Source organism: Aristolochia californica, unplaced genomic scaffold (genome assembly GCF_029961685.1).
Source record: "Aristolochia californica isolate CCGP_79_NKW_82.1479 unplaced genomic scaffold, dmAriCali1.0.hap1 SCAF_4, whole genome shotgun sequence".
In the NCBI taxonomy this organism is placed as follows: Eukaryota; Viridiplantae; Streptophyta; class Magnoliopsida; order Piperales; family Aristolochiaceae; genus Aristolochia; species Aristolochia californica.
This window is the reverse complement of record NW_027182103.1, coordinates 46,749,631-46,760,339: the sequence shown is the minus strand read 5'-3', so window position 1 is coordinate 46,760,339 and position 10,709 is coordinate 46,749,631. Positions and strand designations below refer to the sequence as shown.

Here is a 10,709-nt window from a genome sequence, read left to right as displayed (position 1 = left end):
TATTGTTCGCATCGTCTCTTACCTCTTTGATCAAATTATTTTTGCGTTTCGCTGCTTCTTTCCTCTCTTACCTCTTTGATTAAATTCAAAGTCAAAGTCAAAATAAATAAATAAATAAATAATCGCTCGGCTTCTCCCATTGCTTTCGAATCTTCTTCTCATCTGCTCCCTTTTAACACTCTAATCCACATGATCACCATCAAACTTTCTTCCTCTAATTATCTTCTCTGGAAAAGCCAATTTCTTCCTCTCCTTGAGAGTCAAGAACTGTTAGCTTACGTCGATGGTACTTTTGTCCCGCCACCTCGATTTGCACCATTCACCTCTACCACACTCAACCCCACATTTCTTGCATGGAAATTAGCCGATCAAAGACTTCTCAGTTTACTGTTATCCTCTCTCACAGAGGAAGCCATGGCTGCTGTTGTTGGCCTCTCCACTTCCCGTGATGTTTGGGTTGCGTTGGAGAATACCTTCAGCCATCATTCGAAAACCCGTGAACTACGACTCAAGGATGATTTGCAACTGATGAAATGCGGCACCAAACCAGTTGCTGAGTACGCTCATATTTTTAAAGCCCTCTGTGACCAACTCCATGCCATTGGTAGACCTGTTGAGGATATTGACAAAGTGCATTAGTTCCTTCGTGGCCTCGGCGTTGAGTTTTCCAGTTTTTCTACTGCTCAGATGGCTCTCACCACTCTCCCCTATTTTGCAGATTTAGTTTCTAAAGCAGAAAGTTTTGAGTTGTTCCAGTGGTCCCTTATGCCGTCTGCCACCATTGCGGTGTTCACAGCCACTAATCGTAGTCGTACCAATACCCATGGAACTTCTACTGCTTCCCGTGGTAACCACCGAGGTCGTACTCATTCCCACGGCCGCAACTCTTCCAACCGAGGACGCACCCACTTTGGTCAGGGCCGCCGTCCACCCCGCAGCCAAATTTGTCGTATGGAGGGCCATTATGCTGATCGTTGCAATCAGCGGTATGCTCAGACTGGCTCCTTGGCTCATCTTGCTAAAGCCTTCAACACATCTTGTTCTCTCTCCAGATCCGAGGCTGCTGACTGGTTTTTGGACATTGGGGCTTCCGCCCATATGACCACCGATCCATCTACTTTGGATCAGTCCAAAAATTACACGGGTAAGGACTCTGTGATTGTAGGAAATGGTGCATATCTACCCATTACCCACACTGATACTTTTTCTCCTATTCCAAATATTCACTTATTAGATGTTTTGGGTGTTCCTCATCTCACAAAAAATCTTCTTTCCATTAGCAAATTAACTTCTGATTTTCCCCTCTCTGTTACATTTAATAATGATTCTTTCACTATCCAGAATCGTCAAACAGGAAGAGTGGTGGCAACCGGTAAAAGAGATGGAGGGCTTTATGTGTTGGAGCGCGGCAACTCTGCTTTTCTTTCTGTTCTTCGCAATAAATCTATGCGTGCTTCATATGATTTATGGCATGCTCGTCTTGGTCATGTGAATCACTCTGTTATTTCATTTTTAAATAAAAAAGGACATCTTTCTCTTACGTCTTTATTGCCTTCTCCCAAACTATGTAGTACCTGCCAACTTGCTAAAAATCATCGTTTGCCTTATTCTCAAAATGAATGCAGGTCGTCTCATGTGTTAGATCTCCTTTATTGCGATCTTTGGGGTCCTTCCCCCACCAAATCAACGTCAGGTTTTCTCTACTATGTCATTTTTATTGATGATTATTCCCGATTCACCTGGTTTTATCCTCTGAAATTTAAATCTGATTTCTTTGATATTTTTTTTCAATTTCAAAAATTTGTGGAAACCCAATATTCCACTCGTATCAAGATTTTCCAAAGTGATGGTGGTGCCGAATTTACTAGTAATTGTTTCAAAGTCCATCTACGTTCTTCTAGCATTCATCATCAACTCTCTTACCCATATACTCCTGCTCAAAACGGTCGCGCTGAAAGAAAACATCGTCATCTAACTGAGATTGGCTTAGCACTTCTCTTCCACTCTCATCTTCCTTCTCACTTCTGGGTTGACGCTTTCAGCACTGCAGTTTATATCATCGACCGGTTGCCCACTCCGCTTCTTGGAGGTAAGTCACCTTTTGACCTTTTATACGACTACTCTCCGAATTATGAAAATTTTCATCCTTTCGGTTGTTGTGTTTATCCTTGCTTGCGTGATTATATGTCTCACAAAATTTCTCCCCGTAGTGTTCCCTGTCTTTTCTTAGGTTATACTCCCTCTCACAAAGGGTTTCGTTGTCTTGATCCTCTCACCTCTCGGCTATATATCACCTGTCATGCTCAATTTGATGAAACTCACTTTCCTACAATCCCTAGCTCCTAGGCCCAACCACTTTCTTCTCTTCACATATCCAATTTCTTGGAACCTCGTCTTCAAATTATTGAGCCACACACCCCTTCCTCTCCTCCACATTTCCCGCACATTCCTCAATCCAGCTCCTCCCCGTGTAATATTTGTTCTGACCCTTTGGATGAGTCTGTGCAGGTTGATAATTCTCTTGCAGGTGCTTCTTTGCCATCCTCGGTCTCTAGTCCGCCTTCTATTGAGACTACTGCTCATCCGCCTTCTCCCTTGGGCTCTCATCCTATGATTACCCGCGCTAAAGTTGGTATTTTCAAGCCTCGTCATCCAGCGTATCTCAATGTCTTGGGCTCTTCTGGACTTCTTCCGACTCTTCTTACTTCTACTGAGCCCAAAGGATTCAAATCTGCTGCTAAGAATCCTGCTTGGCTTGCTGCCATGGATGAAGAAGTTCAAGCTTTGCAACAAAATGGCACTTGGATTTTGGTTCCTCATCCTCTAAACACCAACATAGTGGGCTCTAAATGGGTGTTTCGCACTAAATATTTGCCGGATGGTTCTGTCGAGCGTCTCAAAGCTCGCCTTATTGCCAAAGGTTATACTCAGATACCTAGTCTCGATTACACTGACACTTTTAGTCCGGTTGTCAAAACTACTACTGTCCGTGTTGTGCTTTCTCTTGCTGTTACCAACAAATGGCCTCTTCGACAACTAGATGTCAAGAATGCCTTCCTCAATGGCAACCTTACTGAACATGTTTATATGGACCAACCTCCTGGGTATATTGATCCTCGTTTTCCCACTCATGTTTGTCTGTTAAAGAAAACTCTCTATGGTCTCAAGCAAGGGCCTCGTGCCTGGTTTCAGCGATTCAGCTCTTTTCTTCTCACACTTGGGTTTTCTTGCAGCCGCACCGACACCTCTCTCTTTGTCTTTTATATATTTGTTTCTTTATGTTAATGACATTATTGTTACTGGCAATAATCCATCTCTGCTTGACAGCTTTACTCATAAGCTTCATTCTGAGTTTGCTACCAAGGATTTGGGCTCCCTTAGCTACTTTCTTGGTCTTGAAGCTTCGCCCACTTCTGATGGTCTATTTATCAGTCAGTTAAAATATGTTCGGGATATTCTCACTCGCACTCAGTTGCTCGACAGCAAACCTATTCAGACTCCAATGGTTGTTTCTCAACACTTGTCTGGTGATGGTTCTCCTTTCTCTGATCCTACTCTCTATCAGTCTCTGGTTGGCGCTCTTCAATATTTGACCATTTCGCGCCTAGATATTGCTCATGTTGTTAATTTTGTCAGCCAATTTTTGCACGCCCCTACTGAAGATCATTTTCTTGTTGTTAAACGTATTCTTCGCTATGTTAAGGGCACTCTCCATTTTGGCCTTAGTTTTCGTCCATCCACAGTTCCCAGTGAGCTAGTCGCTTATTCGGATGCTGACTGGGCTGGCTGCCCCGATACTCGTTGTTCCACATTAGGCTACTCCATTTATGTTGGTAACAATCTTGTTTCTTGGAGTGCAAAGAAGCAACCCACTGTCTCCCGCTCCAGTTGTGAATCTGAGTATCGCGCTCTAGCTATAACTGCTGCTGAACTTCTTTGGCTTACGCATCTTTTGCATGATCTCAAGGTCCCAGTTCCACAACCGCCCCTGCTCTTATGCAACAACAAAAGTGTTATCTTCTTAAGCTCCAATCCTGTTTCCCACAAGCGGGCCAAACATGTTGAATTAGATTATCATTTTCTTCGGGAACTTGTTGTCGCTGGCAAACTTCGCACCCAGTTTGTGCCCTCTCATCTACAGGTTGCTGATATCTTCACCAAAAGTGTTTCTTGCCCTCTTTTTGAATTTTTTGGATCCAAGCTTCACGTTCGTTCCAATCCGACGCTTCACTTGCGAGGGGGTGTTGAAGATACTGGTAAAGATATCTCGCCTTGATTCAAGGCTTTATTTCTGTATATCCGTTGAGGATAATTAGTCCTTATTACAGGCTAATTCTTTGTATAATTTTTATTCTAGATTGATTGTAATATTCTGTATATGGCATTGTAAAGCTTATAAATTGATCATCAACTGCACCTTCGTATTGTGGTGGTTTTTATCAAATCCTCTCAATTATCTCTTGAACGGAATGGAAGTTAAGAAATTTTATCTAAAAAAGGAAGATAATCCTTGATCATTGATAAACAATGCACTAGTGAAAGGATATTTAACCTATCTTTAGTAATTAGATGTTTCAAAAGTACGGAAGACTAGCCTAAGGGGAGTAAATCGAAAATTGGCACCGAGTAAAAAAAAGGTTTTGGAGACAGAAATCAGAGTGGCATTAAGGAAGATAAAGAAAACGGAGACAGGATATAACCATGCAACCCGTACACAATATATAATAAGGAACAATAGGACAACAAAGTAAGTAAAGGGTGCTGATGTACGTTCTAACTTAATACTGCCAGGCGCCAGCTACATTATTGACCCACTCATTACCTAGGCATATATTGGAGCTATCAATAAGGTAAAACCGGATCAAAGTGCATGAAAGGAACCAAAGATAACTGAGCAGCGCCGTTCTTACCTAGAAAAGAACTAACGTGAACTGCGACTTCTGACATGAATAATGGACGCATCTGATTGTAAAGAATCCAAGAACAGTAAAACAGAGCTCTATGACAATCAAGCGGCAATTTTTTTGCAGCTGATTCAAACTCCAACAAATTCAACAAACTTCAAACAGTCCAAGCACGAATCGAAAAAAAGAAAGCATAGAAAGTGTATAACTAAATTGACGCAAAAGATTCAACCGATCTCGCTCAGCCACCTAGTAGGCTCCAAGAGTAGCGGTTCAGGAACTCGAGTTTCCGATGGAGCAAGTCCAATCAGCTCTGGCGTCTGAGCCGGCGCGAGTGCTACCAATCACCGACCGGTTAGGCCGGATGACCTTGTGAATTGAGCTATAGGTGGTCTCCATTCCAAGAAGAGAATGGGATAGCTACACGATTTAGAAGCGTTTCTCCTTCCAACAGAGTGAATCGCAGAGAAGATCCTAGAATCAGATGCACTAACCCTATCCTCGAGCTAACAGATTGTATTCCTCATTCACCGTGGCAGTAGCTTACTTGCCGGAGAGTGGAGACCTCCGCTACAGGACTCCAAATCGCAAGCAGCTTATGCAAAACTCTCAGCTAAGAAATCAATGGCCAGATCTCAAATAAAATAGCTGGACAGCGCAAAAACAAAAGCAGAGGTCTCCATAGAAGCAAACAACGAAATAGATGACATCCAGCCAACAAATTTCCTTTCAGAAGAGCAAACAAATAATCGAAACGCACGAGAAATCCAAATTACCAGGAGGCGATGATCAAAGAAGACGACTAACCTGAGGAGCCATTTATTCGATGAAATCGAGGGCAAGGCCAGGGACTGGACGCGTACTCCACGGGAAGCAGGAGTTGCAGAGAGGTGTATAGTGTCTACTATATATAACTCGCGCGAGGACAAGCCAAAGGAACGGTTGCATCGTCGTTAGTCACTAGTCACTAGTTACGTGTGGAAGAGCCAAGTGGGCCCCAGTAATTAGTTTCTCGGTCAAGCTTCGAACCAGCTCTACGGTTGGAGTTGGAGAAAGGACTAACAATGACCCACGGCGAATGCGACGGCCGGATCTACACTCCTCCGCTCGATCTACGGCGTAAAAGCAGGAGCGATCATGTTAAAAAGTTAAGACGTAAGCTGGGAGTTGAGATACCGAGATAGATGCAGAGGCTGACACGTGGCGGTCAAAGAGAGATGGATGAAAGCGTCCGTTTGGAACGTTTTCCGCCCTCCTACCGACAAAAAGGAAAAGACGCCGTTTCGGACTCTCGCTTGGTTTGCATCCATTATGATTTCACGTGACGTCGGACGGGGCGTGGACCAGCATATTATCTTTGCCAGTTTGCTTCCGCATGGAATGGACGATCACGCCCTCGTCCTTTTAAAGAAATAGAACAAGGTACAAGGTATTTTTGTGTTATAGGAAGGGATATAACCGTATAATTATTTTCTCAATGTCTCCTACAATCGCATGACGCTCTTAAGTGGTCAAGGTGAATGGACCACATCGCACTTGTCTATGTTGCATTATATATTTGGTCAGGTCCCTTATCAGATATTTGATTAAATTGGATCTAGATATTATCTGAATCCATCCACAATCCCACAATTTGTTTACATAGGCACCATGGTTAATTTAACGAGCGGTCGGATACGGAGGGATTTGGAAAATTTTCGGGAGTTTCGGGACTAGAAGAGAGTGAACGATTAGCCGAAACGAAAAGAGAGGGCAGTTGATGTTTCGCCTCCACCATTGATAAAAAATCGAAGGTCCAAAGACAACCGTTTTGTATCGAAATAAATCACGTAAGATTAACATCTGCCGAATCATATTAACATTGGAAATTGATGTTTCTTAAAAGGAGGATTTGGTCCTTTAACAAATAGAAATTTTTTTAACATCAGGTCTCGTAGCCTAATTATAGGTCAAGTTTAGATTGGGTCAATTTAAGACTGTTATTGAATAGATTGACATTAATTCGATCCGTTCATTAAAATAGGTGTTAAATGTAACCTATACCCGGCTCGGGTTTTGGATTAATCCACTTAAATATTAAAATATATATAAAATATGAGAAAATATTTATAAAATTATTTAAAAATTATAAAAATATATTGGTACATAAATTATTTTAATTAGTAATAATAAGGGTTTTTGACCAAAATACCCAACTTTGACTAATCCACTATATATATGTACAGTCAAATATGACACTTAAGTTTTGATTGATTACGTGTCGCCACATCATCAGCACTGTATAAGTAGATAGACACATCGACTGCCACGTCATCTGCTGGGTAAGATGTAAAATTTTAAATATATTTTTTATTTTAAAAATTAAATTTATTAATATACTTTTTATTGCAGACATTTTTGTTAATCATCCAAATATCGTGAAACCTACTTCTGTATGCCCTAGTGAATCAACAGAAACCATGAAAAAGTCATTCGTACATTACCACGGCTCTAGCCTTTCTGCCTACCACCGCAGCCTCCGCCCGCGCATTCACGAACCTCTATTGCAAGTATCCATTATATAGAAGCCTAATCCGATGAGCCGCCTACTTCTCCGTTGCCGACGTCTTCGTCTGCCTGAAGAGCCTCAATACGCTACTTAGACCGCCGGATTTCTCCTTGGGTGCAGCGGAGTACTCTATGTAATTCTTCGACGGAGCTATAGCCGGTGATCTGCCCGGCGAAAGCGCCCATGCTGACGGAGAAGTCGTAGCAGATCTCACCATATTACTTGGCAGATGATGTGTCGGAATAGTGATGTGGCAGTCGATGTGCCTATCTACTCACACAGAGCAGATGATATGGCAACACATAATCAATCAAAGTTTACGTGTCACCTTTGTAAACATGTACAATGGACTGGTCAAAATTGGGTATTTTTCAAAATAAATTCATAGAATCGTGTCGTCCAATTTAAATATATTAAATCGGATCATTTTGGTCTATTTTTACTCTTTTTATCAATTAAACCAAGATGTGTGGCGTCCCTGTATCAAACCCAAACCGGGCCCATTCATTCACTCGTGAGGTCAGGGAAATAAACTCGTTCCTGAGCCATTTGGATCTGAGTGGGTTCCCAGGTCAAGTTTCGCCAACCTTAATTTTAGACCTTTCTTCCGTATTGAGAAGTATTCTACAGAGAGTCTCATTGAAATGATTACCATGAGTAGCTTGGATAGAAATCTCTGATTTCGAATGTCACGCCAGAAGAAAGATTCACCTTTTCCTTACCAAACGAAGGAAAACTAATCTTTAATCATCTCGCCAAAAGAACTTTAATTTAATCTTTGACGGTCGCTTTAAAGTCCTTAAAAGTCCATGGAGAGTACCTAAGCAAGTCGCCCAAAAGCCTGAGAGAAGAAAATGCGGACACGATGAGTGATATCGTGCGTGAGTCTGCGGGAGATTTACTGTTTACTCTTCATCACTTTGGATTCCAGTGCTTCGGATACAACTGGTTTAATCCAAATTCCAGCAGACATCAGTAGGCCCAACGCAAAATCAAGACTGAAGAGGGAGCAATGGTTGCTGTGGGTGATCATTACCGGTCTGTAACTTTCCATACCCACTTCCGGCATAATGAGTGCCAAAGAAATAATAAATTAAAATCGTCCGAAAGACGGTATCATCACGGGTTCTTAGAAAACTAAGATTTCATGTAAGGGATAAGGGGAAGCTTGATCTGGGTCACCGGCAGGAGTTCTCATTGTCTAGATGAACACCAGGGCAATGGCAGGAAAACCCAGGGAGGATTTACCTAGTCGGCAGCATGGAGTAGAGATGGAAAATATCTTTCAATCTTATTTAACTTCTCGTCGTTTCCAATTGCAGAGACAGGAACACAGAAAGAAAAGCCGACACGACTTAACAAACCCATAATTTACTCTTCTGTGATTGAACAATAAATACTGGCACAATTATGGCTTCCCAGCTCTCAAAACCTACCACCCTTCTTCATCATATGTTACTGCATTTTAAAGCCTGTAATGAACTAAAATCTATGGCATGTCGTCATCGGGATTGTCCTGACGGCTCCGGTACCCTCCCTTGTAAGGGTTGTCCTGGTACTCGTTCTGGTTCTCAGTGGCGCCAGTGTAGGCCTTGTTGCCATATCCGCCGTTTGCTGTGGTGGACGCATACGGATTGCCACGGTAGTTCTGATTCTTGACATCGTAAAAGTATCGGCCATTCTCGAAGACCCTGGTGTCGCTCATGCCGTACTGTTCTCGGGGGTAGTTGCTGTCGAAATGCCCTTTCTCGTAGTTCCTGGTGGCCGCTACATTGTCGTATTCTCTGGCGGGCTGGTTCTCGAACTCGTTGCTCTCGGCGGGGTACCTTGTTCCGTGCTCGCGGCTATCGTACTCTTCTTTTTCAGGGTAGCTCGTTGTGAACTCCTTGTTCTCGAACTCGACCCCTTCGGCCGTGGGTTCCGCGTTCCGGTACTCTTTGGCGTGGGAGGAGCCCTTGCTGTCGTAGTTCCCCACATGGAACTCCTGCGCCGGAGTGTTGGAGCCCTTGCTGTCGTAGTTCCCGACATGGAACTCCTGCGCCGGAGTGTTGGAGCCCTTGCTGTCGTAGTTCCCGACATGGAACTCCTGCGCCGGAGTGTTGGAGCCCTTGCTATCGTAGTTCCCGACATGGAACTCCTGCGCCGGAGTGTTGTATTCGGCGGCGGGGGTCTCTTCGGCGCCGTGGCCGTAGAGGCCGTAGCCGTTGCTGCTCTCGGAGGTGAAGGTGAACTTGCTGGGGTCCTCGTCTTTGGTGGATGAGAGTTCGGTGGGAGCGGCGTCGAACCGCATGGCCTTGCTGAAGAACTCACTCACTCTGGCTTCGGTGGAGAAAGCGGAGAGGGAGACGAGGAGGAAGAGAAGGGAGAGACATTTTACAGAGGGAGCCATGAGAGACGACGCTTTGCAGGGAGGATAGGAAGGAAGATTGATGGCTGGTGGTGAAGAATAAGCCAGTCTGCAATTCCTTATATAGAGCCAAGGCGAGGAAAAACAGACATAATTGTGGTCCTTCTACCACTCTTGCAAAGAAGACTCCGCAATTATAAAATATAAATCGCTCTTTATTGCTCTGCAACAGTAAGATCTTACTAAATTCCTCTCAACCAACCGATCGCCGAACGGGCCGCCGGGCCTGGATTTCATCGGAATGACGACCGTTTTCTTCGAATGAGGAAACTCCGATTGAATAGAGTGACACAGGAGTAATTAAAAGAGAAATATCAGGGGTAATTAGTCCGAATCGAAGGAAGGGCAAACTTCGCCGGTGATGATGCTGGGATTGCGGGAAGGGTGGGCTCGTGGAAGAAATCAATCATGTAATTTAGTCACGCAGCATGTGATCGCAAAAGGGTCCCACGGCGACCTCCTCCCTAGGGTCAGAAAAGCTGCGAGGATTAGGGAGCAGATGAATTGTCGATTAGAAAAGGGAAAGCCGATAAATGAACTTGTTTGGCTATTTCCGTTTTGACTTGAACTAAAAGCGAAACGAGGATCAGTTGCGGGTGGGGCGGGGGCTTTTCCCTTTTCCTTTCTTTCTTCTTCTTTCTTCTCCCTCTATAAATGGTCGGTTGGGCTTTTTTAGCTCGTCGGAATTAAGCCATGAACGAGGATGAATTATAGCAAAGATTTGCGGAGAACGGATCTTCACTCTTTCGTCTTCGCCCCTGGAGTTACATTTTCTGAAAAGTTCATAAACAACTACAGAGAGTGTGTAATTATAATGGGTAGGAGATGTCTTTGTGATGAACAGACGAAT

General features: G+C 43.6%; 1 protein-coding gene across 1 annotated transcript; it reads right to left on the bottom strand.

Annotated features, from left to right (window-relative positions):
- Nucleotides 1–8,807: 8,807 nt before the first annotated feature.
- On the bottom strand, nucleotides 8,808–9,944 carry LOC137962641 (protein E6-like). Its single transcript, XM_068809638.1, has one exon. The coding sequence runs from the start codon at nucleotides 9,839–9,841 to the stop codon at nucleotides 8,942–8,944; it is 900 nt and encodes a 299-aa protein (XP_068665739.1). The 5' UTR covers nucleotides 9,842–9,944; the 3' UTR covers nucleotides 8,808–8,941.
- Nucleotides 9,945–10,709: the final 765 nt, after the last annotated feature.

What these genes read in the sequence shown, in the direction of transcription:
- LOC137962641 (XM_068809638.1), bottom strand. Translation starts at nt 9,841, where the DNA reads ATGGCTCCCTCTGTAAAATGTCTCTCCCTTCTCTTCCTCCTCGTCTCC.